The sequence below is a fragment of the Gossypium hirsutum genome, chromosome D04, assembly GCF_007990345.1.
Source record: "Gossypium hirsutum isolate 1008001.06 chromosome D04, Gossypium_hirsutum_v2.1, whole genome shotgun sequence".
Lineage (NCBI taxonomy): Eukaryota > Viridiplantae > Streptophyta > Magnoliopsida > Malvales > Malvaceae > Gossypium > Gossypium hirsutum.
Genome location: NC_053440.1, coordinates 55,194,174 through 55,210,879, shown reverse-complemented (window position 1 = coordinate 55,210,879; position 16,706 = coordinate 55,194,174). Strand labels below are relative to the sequence as shown.

General features: G+C 32.9%; 2 protein-coding genes across 3 annotated transcripts; one reads left to right on the top strand and one right to left on the bottom strand.

The window, feature by feature from the left end:
- Nucleotides 1-759: 759 nt before the first annotated feature.
- Nucleotides 760-3,630, top strand: LOC107898316 (B-box zinc finger protein 21). Of its 2 annotated transcripts, XM_041090982.1 has the most exons (4): nt 760-793; nt 994-1,187; nt 2,296-2,686; nt 3,304-3,630. In XM_041090982.1, the coding sequence occupies exons 2-4, from the start codon at nt 996-998 to the stop codon at nt 3,309-3,311; spliced, it is 591 nt and encodes a 196-aa protein (XP_040946916.1). In that variant the 5' UTR covers nt 760-793; nt 994-995; the 3' UTR covers nt 3,312-3,630. The 2 variants fall into 2 exon arrangements, with proteins under 2 accessions (XP_040946916.1, XP_016679323.1); XM_016823834.2 differs by lacking the exons at nt 760-793; nt 3,304-3,630 and adding an exon at nt 2,885-3,297 and having other exon boundaries at nt 825-1,187.
- A 1,260-nt stretch (nt 3,631-4,890) lies between these two features.
- On the bottom strand, nt 4,891-15,450 carry LOC107898575 (kinesin-like protein KIN-7D, mitochondrial). Its single transcript, XM_016824080.2, has 25 exons — nt 14,777-15,450; nt 14,544-14,641; nt 14,167-14,256; nt 13,918-13,970; nt 12,963-13,028; nt 12,453-12,506; nt 12,144-12,203; nt 11,788-11,866; nt 11,589-11,656; nt 11,362-11,418; nt 11,166-11,270; nt 10,773-10,877; nt 10,448-10,555; nt 10,226-10,357; nt 9,959-10,138; nt 9,356-9,571; nt 8,558-8,695; nt 8,081-8,200; nt 7,902-7,952; nt 7,723-7,770; nt 7,409-7,552; nt 6,398-7,108; nt 6,103-6,232; nt 5,884-5,997; nt 4,891-5,227 (listed from the first exon to the last, which is right to left on the bottom strand). Exons 1-24 carry the CDS (start codon nt 15,115-15,117, stop codon nt 5,912-5,914), a joined length of 3,240 nt encoding a protein of 1,079 aa, XP_016679569.2. The 5' UTR covers nt 15,118-15,450; the 3' UTR covers nt 4,891-5,227; nt 5,884-5,911.
- Between the last annotated feature and the right edge of the window lie 1,256 nt (nt 15,451-16,706).

Below are 16,706 nucleotides of genomic sequence, written 5' to 3'. Positions count from 1 at the left end.
GAACTACTAGTAAAAGGTTTATATGTTTTATGTAAAAGTTGGAGTCTAAGAAAATAACATCGGGAGAGTTTTACTTTTATTTAAGGATTGATCTAATTTGAAAAAAAATATGATAGATCAAGTGGTAAAGAGTTTGATATCTTTTGAGTAAGATTTTGAGTTTGTGCTTTCTGAACGAAGAAAACAATGTAGGAAAAGCTTTACTTCTTATTTTGACCTGACTTGAAATAACATTCGTTGGCTTATGTGGTAAAGAGTTTAATATTTTTTTAGTAAGATTTTGAGTTCGAGTCTTGTGAACGAAGAAATCAATGCTGGAAGAGCTTGCTCCTGTTTAAGAGTCCGATCTAACTCCCGGGGGCGAAGAGAAGAGTAGTAAGCCCCTAAAATAAATTAAAAATTGTTGCTTTAATCCTTTCAAAATTTATAAAATCTTAAACTAATATATGATAAAATTATAGTTTATCTTCTCAAAATGCTAGAATTTCAATTTAATCCTTCTAAAAGTCATAAAGATATAACCCTATACGACGATGAAATTACATTTTAACTCTCGTAAAAATATAAAAAAATTCTAACTTTTTCGCTGTTAACTCTTCTCAAAATTTATCCGAAATCCAATGTAGATATATAATAATAATATTTAAAATAGAAAAAGTAGTAGGCATCTAATATTCTATCCAATAATCCAGAGGTTTCTTCAAAGTCATATATATATATATGTGTGTGTGTGTGTCAGTTTATCTCGTAGCATTGCATGTAGAGCTTGCCCATACTCCCATTGTACCTTCTTGTCTGTATTTTTATTCCTTTTATCAGTTTCCACTGGCTCGCTCACTCACTCACTCACTCACCAGCCCCATTGTATTGCATATATGCGTTGTGTATATATATATGAATGAATTATATCGAACGGCATTGAAACAATAATATATCATTTTACATATATAAAAATATGGACAGGGTTTAAATTTTTAGTTTTTTTTTATGCAGATATGAGGATTTATTGTGATGTTTGCAGCAAAGAAGAAGCCACCCTTTTCTGCTATGCAGATGAAGCTGTTCTTTGTGAAGCATGTGATGTTAGTGTTCACCATGCTAATAAGCTTGCTACTAAACACTGTCGTTTCCCTCTTCTAAACCCTAATTCCTGCAATGCTTCCCCACTTTGCGACATCTGTCATCAGGTTCGTAACCTATGTTCTTTCTTATATATTTAGAGGGTTAATACTCACGTACATAGTAGAAATATATTTGCACTATACACGCATACACTACGTCGGCATATCACCTGCTTCTTAGAGGCTTGACCTCTGGTCGGTGCTATGGATGAACATCCCTTGACTGCCAGATCAAACTCGAGAGTTCATTAATAGTTTTAATTGTAGGCATTTTCAAGTTAAAAGGTTTTAAATTAGGATTGAAACTTTTAGGAGTTACTCAAATAAAGACCAAAGCTTTCAAAATGATCATATTAGCTAAAGCTTTACAAAAGTGCTAAAATAGGGCGGGGTTTACACTTTTGTCCAATTTGTAGCAAAAATTAGGTTAACGCTGAGGTGTTTAGAATAAAACGTATGACAATTGAATTTGATATTATTTGAAAATAAAAAAAATAAAAACATGATTTGAGTACTTCTTGAAAATCCCTTATTTGAACATTTTCAAAAATGCTTGACCTTTATTTTATCATTTTGAAAGATTTTATCCCTCCCCCAATTTGAGCATTTAGCCATTCAAAAACGAAGCGTTCTAATTGAGTTTTAAAAGAATCAAATGGAAAATTGCTTTGGAGGTTGGGATAAAATTAAAATATTTTGAGAGGCCAAAGTTAAAAAAAATGTGTGTCAAGATAGCTTAAATTGAATACTTAATTTTTAGGAAGGGCCAAATTTATAAATTTTTTTATTTAACGAATGGGCTAAAAAAATTAAATTGAAATTTTAAGATTTAAGATTTAAGAGGGGTTAAAAATGAAATTAGATAATTTAACTAAAAGGGCCAAGCGTATAACCTTTTAAAGCAAATGAATTAAATTGTAAATAAGTATATACTTATTATAAGTGTTAAAACTTTTGTTGATACGTTAGATCCGATCCAAACTGAATTTATTTATAACATGGGCGGATTTAAGTCTTAAAATGGAAATTTTTTTAATTTGATATAAATTATTAAAATGAAGAAATTATATTTTTATTATCATAAAAATATATAATTTAATGCTTGCCTAAGAAAATATGCATATTTATTGGGTATAAGAAATCAATTAAAATGGAAATCGATTTTACATTGCAGGAGAGACGTGGGTTTATATTTTGTAAAGAAGACAGAGCAGTACTTTGTATGAAATGTGACCTTTCAATTCATAGAGCCAATGAATATACACAGAAACATAACAGGTTTCTTCTCACCGGTGTGAAGCTCTCTTCGTTAAACCCGATTTCATACTGCTCTAATGGGGTTGATGATGAGAGTAAAAGTTTGCAGTGTTCAGCTTCTAACAATGAAATCTTAAGCTCTGCTTCCATTGAGAAACCATTGGGGGTTGAAGATAATTACAGTAACAGTGACAATACTTCGGTTTCAACCACCAATAATATGTCGGACTATTTTATGGAAACAATTCCTGGTTGGCTGCTTGATGATTTTCTTCACCCTTCTTCACATGCTAATGCCTTCTCTTACGGTAAGCTTTAATTTAGCTCTGTTTTAGATTTTGTTTTTGTTGTCTTGAAGAGATGCATGCTTTTGGTGGTTTGTGAGTTTAGGACTTTTGATGAAGCTATTTTGATTGTGGGGAAGAGGATGATTTTTTTTAAAGAAATTTTATCATTGTTCTAAAGTTGAGTTGGGATTTTGTATCCTTGCTTTGCGGGGAGCCCAGATGCTTGAAGAAGCTGTCTAAGACGTGTGTTTACAGGGTGATAATATCGTTAGGACGCATGGTCACCTACTGAGCCCCCAACCTATACAATATGGGTAAGTAGAGGAGAGGTGGTAGGTGATCGTGAGCCATGCACAATCTTCTTACTCCCTTTCTATAAATCGCATCATAAAACGGTTTCTTTAGAAACTTAAGTTCTTCATAGAGTTGAGAAACAAAATTTTGGCTCGGCCAGAAATAATACTGACCTATTGAAAGATTTATAAATTTCGATGGAGTGATACTTTTAAGACTTGTTCAAAATAAATTAGCCTCTCCTCAACAAAATTCACTGTGTAATGCGAATAATGTGTTTGCAAGTATTAATATTTCATTTATACTAATTAATGAATCATTTATGGGAATTTAATTTCATGCAGATTTTTGAGCAGGTGAAGGGACGAGATTTGAGAATAATGACTTTTTTTTCTTCATTAAATATATGAAGCAATTTGGGTAAGCCAAAGTTTGGTCATCTTCAGTTTCCTCTTTTTTACGACGGTGAACGTTTTCTAACATTTGGGTTGGAGTTTCAGATATGTCCATATGGAATGTTTGTTCGATCCGTTTGTCTTTGGATTTTTCTTTTTTCCTTTTTCCTTTTGTTTTTCAGCGATTTTCTCGTTGTTCCATCGGCTTTTTTTTTTATATATTCAGCAAAGATTAATATGTATTTGTACTTACTATAATTTAAAGTTTTAAGTGAATTGATGTTATTTCTTTTCAAAAATCAATCAATTTTTAGTACGAAAAAGGAGGTTACAAGAAATTTTGTAACTCTAAAGAGAGGTTGAAGAACTAATCCTTTCAGAAATTATTATATGGATCATTCTCATTAGATCATCTTTAGTCCCTTCTAATAATTTAATGGCATTTTAATAATTTTTTTCATGTTATTAACACATAATTTTAATAATTATTTTATCTAAACCTTAAACATGAACTCTAAATCTTGAACCCTAAATCTTGAATTCTCTAAATTCGAGTTCAAGGTTAAAATTATATGACTAACATGAAAAAAATGATTGAAATATCATTAAATAATTGAAAAAAATCATAAATAATATAATAAAAATTCATTCAATAACTGAAAACCATCATAAATTATGTGATAAAAAAAATTCATAAAATAATTTCTTCAATCCTCTGGACAAGTCCCATACAACAAGTGCTTAGCAATCTAATAGTGAGGAAAAGGAAAATGAGCAATTACAATTCGAAAGAATGCTGGAGTCAAGTTCATTAAAAATGGCAGCAAGGCGAATTAATGGTATTTTCAATCATGCCCGAACACAAATGTGAAATTACTAAAAAAATTTATATAGAAATAAACATAATTTTAAAAATATTTTTATCTTTTTACATACCACTTTTAAAAAATAATTTGAACTCGCGACTTCAAAATCTTGCTTCCTTCAATTTTATTATTTCAATTAAAAATACATTTAATTTTCACATTAATTTTTTTATAAAATTATTACATAATTTTTTTCACTCATGTATCACAATTCAGTTTAATATAAATATTTTTCTAGGAAAGACTTAATGAAACATTGCCAAATTCAAATATCAAATTAGATCCAAAAAAAATTTAAAAAAAAAATCAAATTCAGATACTAAATATTATATCAAGCCTTTCAGAAAAAAATCATATCATTAATAAAAGAAACCTAACATCATAAAGAGGGGTACAAACTAAACCCGAGCCATTAAAACCATCCTAACACTCCTAAGACCTCCATTAGCAACAATAGAAGAATCAAACATCAACAAATGAACTAAATAAAAAGGAAAAGAAGCAAAATATCAAGGGTTTACATACAATAAAGCTATAATTTAAGTTCAGTAGCATAGAATTGATAAATAAAAACATATTATGCACCGTCAAGGATAGAAATTCAATCATCAATTCATCACTTTTAAATTTTATTTTTCTATCACGAAAAAGGAGATCTGAATTATGAACAAACAAAAAAAAGAACATTTTATAAAGTATGAAAACCCACTTCATAAGAGGCGTAAATCATTTATGTACAAAACAATTTCCAAGTTTAATGATCACACTCCCTTTGCTGCAAATTTAAAACTATGCAACAGCTTTGTATCTGAATTTCTGCATTTAGTGATTTTTACCCCTTCTTTAGAAACCTTTTTAATCTTTAATAAATCTCTGTTTTTTTTTTTTACAGCCCTGAGTGAGGTAGAGAACAAACTATTGACATACCTTTTAAACAGTTACAAATTAATGAAAGAATTACCCCGGTGTACACACTGAAAATATCAAACACATACGATCACGAAACCCTGCAAATAAAACATAAAATGTAAAAATCAGCCAACGAATGGAGCTACCTCAAATAGAATTTTATATTGCAGACTAGTCTGTCACTATTTAATCAATATACACTTATTTAATCTAATCACAGAAAATATAAAAAAATTTTAAAATTTTTTAAATGATAATATATTTTTTTACTAAAAGTCAATGAGCCAGATCAAGGCAGGTTCGAGTCGGATTTTATGTACAACATTGACCCAAACTCGATTAAGTCCGTTTAGATTCACTTATATTTTTTTATTAAAATTTTTAAACATAAACAATTTGTTGACTTAAGATATTTTTTTTTCATATTTACATTAAAAGCGTGACTTATTTAATTTTCGTATGACATAAATTATATAATATAAATAAATAAATAAAACATTAGGAGCAAGCTCGGGCCTTGGCTATTGGAGCTCAATTCTAGCCACTAGTTTAAACGGGTTTTTCTTTTTTTTTCTACCTAAAGCTCATTTCTTATGACTGATAATTCTATTCAAAACCTATTTTGAATTAGACCTCAATAAGCAAAATTTTCTTAAACGTCCAACCTGACTCTACTTAAGTTCATTTACTTTAAGCATGACTTGGGTTCATCTCTAAAGGTAAGTGGAATAAAATAAAAATCTATTAGCATGACCTTGATTAGGAGGGTATCAATAGCTGTGTCAGGAAGTGAATGCAAAGAGCCTATCCGCAATCATTGTGCGACAAATTGGACACTCGGAACAAGCAAGCGAACATGATTTACATACTGCAAAAAAGAAAAAAAGAGCACAACATAAGCATTTCGTAATATACTGTTGATAAGCACCAACTGCAAAAGTAAATAATAGTATGGGGTTTGAAAGTGACTTACAACAAAAATGCCGACAAGGGAGAAGAATTGCTGCATTTGGTGATTCGAAACATACTTTACATAAATGGGAATGGGCATCTCCATTTCCAACGGAGTTGAGTTCTTTTTCCTTCATCTCTTGCATTCGTGCCTGTAAATATTTAGAACTTTTTTAAGTTGCAGTGGTCTATCTAAAACCATTAACTTTCAGAACTAATACCATTTTTGTTGAGACAGGGTATAAAGACCTTCTAAGGTTACACAAAATATATGAACAAACTAATATACACTTGTATCTGACTGTATAGAAACAAACCTTGAGGCGAACAACCAGGGGTTCTTCCTTAGGCATTTCAATAGCTGGTTTTGATGACACATCTGACACTTGTCTGTTATTCTCGATGCTGTTTGCCTTTGGATTGTCGGCATTATCAATACTATTACCATGCTGCTCATCCGTATTACTCTCGGGGGTAGCAACTCCCTCTTTTTTCAACTTAGCAACAAGCACCCACATGTTAGCCAAATCATTCTCTAGAGCTTCTTCTCTCTTCTTTGCTTCTTCAACTTTTTTCCTGTATTCAACTTCTATGAATTCCTTCTCGGCTAGTGTAGCTTCAAGAGCTGCCTCCCGTTGTTTCCTAGCCTGCAATTCCATCTTTAGATCATCTAGATCAAGATTCCACAATTCAAAGTCATCACCAGCCGCTCCAGAAAAGTCATGAGAGTGGCCAGAGTGCCGCCCTTTCCTCCCAGGTCTTGTGCTGTCACTATACTTCCGGTTAACACCATTTATAGTTTGATTAGCAGATCCTCTCGCAGCCAATAATTCCTTCTCCAATTTTGCATTCTGCACTGAAAGCCTGGTCACCTCACCAGCTAAATTCTTTAACTCAACAGCAGCTGCAGATGCCAATTCTTTCGCATATGAAGCTTCTTCAGCCAGTTTTTGATTTTGGACACATAACCCACTGTTCTCCTCTGAAAGTTGCACCTGTTCCAGTTTTAGTTTTTCATTCTCGATCTCCTGCATAGATAAACAAAACTTAGATTGATGAGAAAGGGCTATGCTAATGACAATCAACCTTTTCCCCTCAACCTGAAGAGGCAATTTTGATGAAATATTCAAGAACAGAAAAAGAGTAAAAACAAAAAGGACAAGCAAATATTAACACATGATTAAAATGATTTGTTTTTGCAGCTATCTTAGAAGTCAGTCACGGAGAAAAACTATTATGCGTAAATAAACCAAATGAAGACCAAAACTTGGGACAACGGTAAGCTAAAGTCATTCATAGTTAGACATTCCCAGCAATAAGTAGATTACCTGAGATTGAATCTTTTTTCGTAACTCATCAGCATGTTCTTCTGATATTCCATGTGCAGAAGATGATAGTTTATCGCCAGAGAGAGATGCCAACTGCTGCTCCAGGAGAGTTACCTTTGCTTGCAATTCTTCATTCTCAGAACACTGCAACAAGCAAGCCATAAGTGAAATAGTTCTGTATTTATAAATGGAGGAGAAACTATCAGCAGGTGCGAACACCTAAAGAAGTGCCAAATGCTATACTAGATTTTATATTAGACAGATAATCAGCCATTTTATGAATAGAGGAAAAATGACATCAACCAGGCTTTCACCTTGTTTTGCAGTTGTTCTTGCAGGATACGATTATCTGCTGATTTTATCTGTATAACCAAGAAGGATCAACTTCATTACACAATGAACAAAAAGAATCATGTTTAACAAGCCTTAATCAATGGAAAAACAGTGCCCATCAATTGTCCAACTCCATAAATCATGGAACCAAATCACTCACCTCAAGCTCAAAACTCTTTTCATTACACTGTGTCATCAATTTCATAACTGTCTGTTGCAACAAGAAAGCATTTTAGAATAAATTAATTGAAAGCCACGGGATAAAACCCTAACAAAAAATTAACATAAAATAAAAAATACAAGTAGAATAACTAACATTATCATTAACAGTAACACTACCTGCTGCATTTCGACAAACGATGCATTAGAAATTGAAGCTTCCCCACTCTCAATTATGTGTTGCTCTAAAGCCCTCATCTGCCTCCTTTTTTCTTGAATCTCTCTTTCCAAATTCTGAATCTGTTTTCAGAAAATATCCACATTAGCCCATTAGGACCCGAAAAGAAAATATGCAAATTTAATATTGGGTATATGGATACTGGCATACAAGGAAGAACGGAAAGTTTAGCCCACATGGCACTCCCCTTTACATTAATCAGATATCTTATAACCTCATGGATGTACAGATAATGTTAAATTTATAAATTGACTAGAGAATAAGTATTAGTAGTAAAATAGTTCAACCTTTCCTCTTGGACATAGAAAAGTAAGCTACCCTTAAAATACAAACAAACCCTCCAATTCTTCCAGCCTCAGGAGCATCCATTGTTAATACCTCAATTAAAATGTGCTAAAGGTTAGACAGAGAAAGAGCACCTGAGATTTTGAGCTATCAGGATCATTTGCAGACTGATCCAGCAGGCGTTTCAGGGTACTGGAGCTAAATGCAATTTCTCCAGCAAGCACCTTAACTTGCTCAGCAAGAAGGTCCATTTGATCTGATGTCATTCCTCCCTACAACCATAGAAGTATTTGCTTTTATCATTGAATTATCAACAGCAATCGTGGAAAACTAGAAATATGAAGGTGATGCTAACATGTGATTCACTGAAGCAATAATGGGGTGATATAGTATTATATTATGATGTGTAAGAACAACTTCACACAACTGTGTTTGTCAGTGCAAGGGAATGTCAAACTTCAATTGCAGATATCTAAGCTGGAGAAGGGAAACAAAGCAGAATAAAATACAAGAGTCAAACAACTCTCTGCCCCCACCTGAAACGATGCTCCTCTACCAGAGTATAAATGCCTAAAAGAGCATAAAAGAAAAAAAAAACATAGGAATACATCTAAGAACTGTTTATAACACATTCACGTATCATATTCCAAATAAATTCTTAACCAAATAAAAATCTAAAGGCACATATTTTGGTAAGCTACACCAAAGGAGAACCACTTAGACAAACAACCATACATCCTGATAAAATAATTAACAAACAAATGAAATCAAAAGATGGAGAGAACTGAAATTTTAGTCCTAATTATGAGGTCTAAGTTAAAAGAGAAAACATTAATAAAGGACAATACAAGGAAACCTTTAGGGGAAACATTAAAAAGAAGTGAGAGAGAGAGAGAAAGAGGTTAGAAGTAAATGAAACAAGTGAAACATACTGCCAGCAGTTTGGTCCCACTAATAAGTTCACCCGCTTGAGTTGACTCAGTGGCAGTACTACTAGTTGGTGAGAGCTCATCATTCCTTCTGCTGGAGGATCTTCTGTGCTTTAACTCATAAGACGGATCAGAAGCAAGCACTGCAATTGAAGTTAAAGGATCTTTTTGATTCTCACTATCTATGACCAACGTTTCAGCTCCTTGCCCATCCAATTTCTAATGAAGAAAATGTGCAAAATATTAACATCATAATCATGTTACTAGACTGAAAACTAAGGCCTACCAAAAAGTCCACATGACCAGATAATACAGTCCAACCAAAGAAAAGTGGACATGGATAATACAAGTAACAGAGGTATATGATAAAAGAGATACAGATGCATAGCTAGGGTGTAACTCTCAAAATTTCCAGGTTATAAAACATATTTTGTTTCATCTTTTTTGTCATTTGAATAGAATAGGCCAACTGGTCCTTGCTGTGTAATATACATATACATACAGACATATATATGTGTTAATAGACTATTTGAGTAGTCTTACTTATTATACCATCAGTATAAAAGAATCATGGTTTTTTTTGACATATTTATGATAAAAACTCACATCATCCTCACCAACAGAATGAATCCTTTGGTGACTCGGTACATCACTCAAACCAGATATGGAGTTTTTGGAAGAAACAAGTATAAGCTTGGTAAGCCTCTGGATTCTGCTCATTAAAGCAGCTTTGGCTTCCTCTTCTTCCTCTAATCTTGATTGCATTTTCACCTGACCTTCCTCCAACTGTCTCACAAACAATAAATAGCATGAAGAATACTGTAAATAGTTATGCCCCCAGATAGAAAAATGACTGAAAGGAAAATGCCAGACCTTTTGCCTTAAGGTCATAAGTTCTTCGTGATTAACACCAATAAGCATTCCCTGCCTTAGATGATCAAGTTCTTCTTTGAGGACTGAAATTTCCTTCTGATACTTCTTAATTAATGATTTTTCGTCAATAATCTGTAACAAAATTTAGATTTGAAAGTAGCATAAGGTTGAGTCTCAAATATTATAACTACCCAAGAGAAATAAAGATGAGGCTATAGAGACCTTATTACGTGAGGCATAGATTTCCACCCGCTTTGCCCTGCTTGCAAACTTAAGGGTATTATGAGTTTCCTCCATATTACTAGATGCAGGTGTAACTGTGCAAATAAGCTGTAATTTTGAAGAAAATAATTGCAAAATAGATAAATAACTTTTGTCAGATATTGATAAGGATTAGTAATTGCAAACAAAAATGACTTGAGATTAGAGAAATAATTGAAAGATAAAGGAAATTAAAATTTAGAGTTGGGAGGAACTAAAATCCAATTAACCTATAAGCATTAGCACATAATGGCCTGTTACAAATAACATATACTGATCAACTCACAGAAACATGTCCATGACCACTTAGTGAAGATTGCAAAAGGCGGGTAAGCTTGGAGTCTCTATATGGAACATGGGATGCTTTTCCTTCACTTAGCTTTCCTATAACCTTCAAACGAAAACCAGACAATCTAATTATAAGACTATAAAATTAATTGCCAGAAATCAATTCCATCCGCTCCAGAATTGTTATTGCCATCAGTAATTAATGGAGACAGATGGAGAAAATAGAAAATTTTTGTTATCAACCGACTTTATAGAAACTAAAATCCTGCAGATTAGTTGAAGGAACATGCTCAAGGCTTTGTATGTTTTACCCTTATAATAGACTGAAGGTGTTCAACATGGGAAAGTAATAAATGTTCATCAATGGAAAATGTTAATAGAAGGAACCTACAGTTCCAAGAGTCAGAAGACTTTTGTTTATGTAAGATCCTTCCTTCCTTCTTAGCCCAGTTGTCTCAGTTTTTGAACTCTCAGATCCAGCTAAATCAATCAAATTCTGGATAAGGGAACATAGACAGTACCAAGTCAAGCCATTAATTCGAGAGAAAATATTTTTCCTGAAAAATGACAGATGAACTAAATCATACAAGTTGAGAGAAGACCACTCCATCGTATTCGTCACCATGAGCACTACTCTCGATCATCTGCAAATTTGTCAGGAAAGAAGGGGCGTGTACAATATAGTTATCCATACTGATTCAGAAACACCAAAAACTCAGACATCTAAAAACTCCAACATAAACTACACAGGGAATCAACCAACTTTAAGATTTGCCCAATGAAATGAGAAAATTCCTACATCAAGAATGTATACCAGGGTAAATATAGTGTGACTTCGGCTACTAAACAGATTGAAGTTATTTGAGCCAACATGACGATGCTCTGCTCAAAAACATACAGAAGGAAACTTAGTAGAAAATATCTCACTGATAGATCATTCATTTCATATAGCATGGGTAAGAAAAGAAAGGAAGAAAAAGGCAGGAAAAGAGCAAAGGAACCCCAGAAAGCACCTTCCCCTGCAGCAATGAAAGAAAGAACATGACCAGGAGACAAAACCACTTCTTCCTTTATACCCTCCACGTAAGTTCCCTGGAAAGATAATGCTAATATGAGCAAGAGTAAGAAACTGATGCACATTGATCGCAAGCCATTCCATCAGAAACTATATTGAAACGTTTCTTACAATCTCAACCAAAACCCACCCAAAAGTACAAAATATATATTATAAAAAAAGATTCATTAGGTTGATTTTAGATGTGAATAATGGTGTCTTTATGTGCACGTGACTTTTTTTCAGAGAATGAGACCAAGGTCATAAACCATATAAAAAACAATGCAAGAATTTGAAATAAGTTGAAAAAAAGACCTGGGCATCTTCTCTAACACGCAAATTCTGACCAGTTGGATCAAGTAAGTCATTTATCACCTGATGTCCAAAGCAGAATAAAACAAAATCATATTAAAAGAAATTATAGCTTAAAAGGAAAGGAGCTGAAGGCCAGAAATAGAACCACACAGGTTTTAGAATTAACAGCTAAAGAAAACTGTTCTCATTAAAGAACCACCATAAAATAAACAGTAGCAGTAGATATGAAACCTGAAGAAAGAAATTCTAACTTCAATTGCCATGTGATCAACTTAACCATAAACTTAAAAGTATAAATCAGTAACAAACCTCATTGTAGATTTCAAGATATGACACACGGAGTAAGAATTCCCGCCCTGGAGTCTGAATTATAAGCACAGTTAGTCATTCAAACTTTATCCACATAAAACTGTGAGAGAAAATAATTGAAAGCAAGTAAACTATGCTACAAAAGCAAGATGAAGCACAAATAAAACTTAGATTGCATTGAAACATAAAATACAAACAAATAAATAAATCCTCGGGTTATAAACGACAGTTAAAGAACATTTATTAGTCAAGTGCTGAGGCTAACTTCAATATAGGAATGTTGTCCCCACTGGAATGGTTCAAAGCATAACATGTTACCATAAGGTCTAGAACTAGCGAAGTATAACTTGAGTAGAAAATGGGGAGGTTTTGTCAGAAGGGAGCCAACTGGTAGAAGTCAAACAGGAACAGGTGTAGCATAAGGAACAAAACGTAATGAAAAGGAATGGAAAATTGCATTAATCTGATAGTTCTGTAGTTAGTCCTAATCAACAATGCCGGAATACTTACATCTTGGATGATGTTGAACACATCCTTTATTGCCAATGGAATGATACCAGGAGCATTTTGATCTCCCTGTGCATATTATCAAAGGGAAAAGTCAATAGTAAGATGACAGGAAGTAGTTATATTGTTATATGACAGGATACACAACAGATTAATGCAAAAGAACGGAAGGAAAACAGTTGATCATTCTCAGGATGTATCATGTGATTGAAATATTACTATAAATAAAAATTCCCAACAGCATATTACTAAAATATATTTTCCAATAAAGAAGGTCAAATGAATATAAAGTTCTAATGCAACAAATCATACCAGATAGAAGTTGACTGATAATACCGTAATACATTGAACTGAATTCAAATACTATTCTTTTGTTTTTTGTGTGGTCTATAAGGGTTGTGGAGAGTATGAAATTTGAAACTAACAATGAAGATATGGTTTGATTTTGTTGCTACTTCTATACGAGTAAATATTTTTGTTCTGATTGATAAATATTTTCCTTAAACATTGCTTGTGCTATATATGTGATTTCTTTCTGGATGGAAAATTTTATCAGATTTAGGAGTAGGGATTAAGGTTCTCAAGAGTAATTATCAACCATAAACACAAAGCAATGAAAAGAACTCATCTAATTAGAAGCGTTTAATCTGAAAATCTATGCTAATTGTAACTAAATAATTGCTTCCATTTGTTGAGGAAACTCCACCGTTATTTATTACACAAGTTCCTTCCTCAACCGCCCTAACAAGAAAATTCAATCAAATGCAACATATCCAAGAAAATTTGTTTATAGTTAAAGTCTATATGTATAGTTATACAACCAAAATTGATACTATAATCAACTAATAGGTCTACTTGACAGAACTATAAGCAACAATAATTTTAAGAATTCCTATGATAATCCAAAAAAAATAGTGGGAAGTTAAAAGAAGTACTTTGAGGAAGCAGCTAGACTTACATGCATAGTGTGCGTCTTCCCACTACTAGTAACACCATAAGCGAAAACAGTTCCTATAATTCATACAAGCTAATATTAGCTCCCATTAGATACAGCATATAATTTCAGAATTGAAACAGACCTACATTTTCTAGCAACATGACAATAAATGACTTTGAATCAAATAATCTTTAGAACTTTTCAGTTTAAATTCAATTAACAATCAACTCAGAGAAATTAATATAAGTTCTGGTAATTTAATTCCCATACCGTTTACACCTTCCATTGCAGCTTGCACTACAGGTCTAGCAGCTATTTCATAAACCTCTTGAGAAGTTGCATGAGGTCCGAATACTCTATCTGTCAAAAAGTAAATCCAATAATCATATGATATCCGCATTCATTGCCAGGCTTAAACGTCAAATTTGTGTCAAACCATTTCGACCAAAAATTTAGCAAATCTTTATTAACTATACTCTGATTACCTAACACCATCCAAATCCCCAACAAAATTGTACAATTTTCTTCATTTATTTGCAATCGTTCTCAAAGATATATACTCAGAAAGACCAGATATTGACAACAAAATGTAGAAAGAAAATTAGCCATGAATTTCATTCCTAAAAGTCAAATCAATAGGCAAGTACCAAATGCGTAAGCTGTGGCTGGATTATACTCATTTCTCACAGTCTTATCCCCGTCAGCGTACCACGCAATCTCGTCCCCTTTCTGGAATTCCCTTTCGCTATAGCCAGAGAAAATAAAAATGAGCAAACAAACCAAATAAATTGCAGTACCTGAAAATTAAAACTCCTACAACAATCAAATCGAAAAAATCCACAACTTAGATCGAATCCGGTCCTCTCAGATCTACACTCACTTCAACGGCCGAAACCGAATCGTAACCGAAATACTGTCCCCCGATCTCGACGTTTCCAACGGTTCGCCTATTATCTCCTCCGGCGCGTGAGCCACTGGTGTACTAGCATTGTAACCGCGTGAGTCATAGTACACCGAATCAGACTTTGACCGACTCGTCGTCCTGGATCGAGAATCGTATCCACCTGCCGAGTTTAAGTAGGAAGCCGCCGACGACGAGCACGTGCGAGGTATTAGTTTGTTGCGTACAAACGAAGAAGTAGAAGAAGTAGATGAAGATGGACTTGGAGGTTTCCGATGCGAAAACGGCGACCTGCTTCTTGCTCGAGAAGAAGACGCCATTTCGGAGTGCGCGTGTGTGAGAGAGAGAGTTCGTAACTCTCTGAGTCGGTGACTCGGTCAAAGAGAATGCGTGACAAAATTAACAAGAAGAAGAAGAAGAGAATTGTATCAATAAGCTCACATGGCTTCGCACACAAAAAGCGAAGAGCATTTCGTATATCTTTTATTTTATTGCTTGCAACGAGAGAGAGAGAGAGTAGCTATTGAAAAGATCGAAGATTGTTTCTTCTTCTTTAAGACAAAGAAGAGTTGCAGAGAGCACAAAAAAAAAACAAATAAAAATAAAATAGAAAGAGTTGAAAGCTTGAAATTGAAATGAAGGATTCCAAATAATGACTGGTGGGAGAAGCGGACATGGATTTGTCTTTTGTAATTTTTAAGTTTGAATTTTATTAAGGTTAAAATCTGATATAAGTTTCTCTACTTTTCATAACTTTATATTTTAGTCCTATATTTTTATTTTTACCAATTTAATCTCTACTTTTTAGTTTTTAAAGTTCAGATCCAATTGTTATGAAGTAAGTATTTTTGTGTTTTAGTTCAAAACGTAAAACCAAAAATTTAACAAAAACTTTAATAATATTAACCATTGAGTCTAAATTTTGAATTCCGTTAGTAGAGGAATTAAATTCTTAAAAATAAAAGTATAGAGATTAAATTTCAAATTTTTAAATAGTACAGGGATCTATGGCAGATTTTGACCTTTTATTAAATTTGAATTTCTTTCTTTTTTACGATGGAGTGACGTGGAAGGTGGGAAAGGAGAGTTTAAACGCAGTGAAATTAAGCCGCCAAAAAAGCGGGAATAACTGCGTGTGTGTGCGGAGAAAAAAATAGGAAAAAACCACAGCTATAGAATTTCTATTGACTTTGGTTCGAATAATAATTAAATTCATTTTAAATTTTATTTTTGGCTTAATTCACTATTTGGTCCTTAATGTATATCCGTTTTTCTATTTTAGTACCATTCTTTTTTCTGTTGTCCTTTTTTCAATTTTTTAACACTGTTAAAAAAAACTGGTGGTTGTTTTAACCAATAAAATATACTATGGATTTTAATTAAATATATATAAATCTTAAAAAATATAGAATAGCAAGAAATATATAAAAATCCAAAAATATGTATAAATATATAAATTAAAAAAAATTCATGGTGCTATTGAATATATATTATTTTTATTTAAAAAGGAATAAAGAATATTATTATTAAATTGGATTTTTTTTGTTAAAATTCCTTTTTACTCACTCTCACTTCATTTAAAAATATTGAAAAATAATCAAATTTAAAAAAAAACGAAAATATATATTTAATTTGTTACAAAAAAAAATTTACTCTCCCTAGTTTCATTTGGAAATTTAGAAAAGTCTAAACAATTTTTTAAAAAATATATTTGAAATTTTATGTTAATAAGCCATCTCATCGCCACACCCCATCTATCCAGCACTGTCGCATGCTGATTGTCCCACTTGCCCAGCATCGCTACATGCCGATCGTTTGCACGTACCTCCAACGCAATCCGGGTCGCACGATCGCTCAACTGTTCACCCGAGTCCCTTGTCAATCGTCAAAACGCTGTATCTTTTGTCAA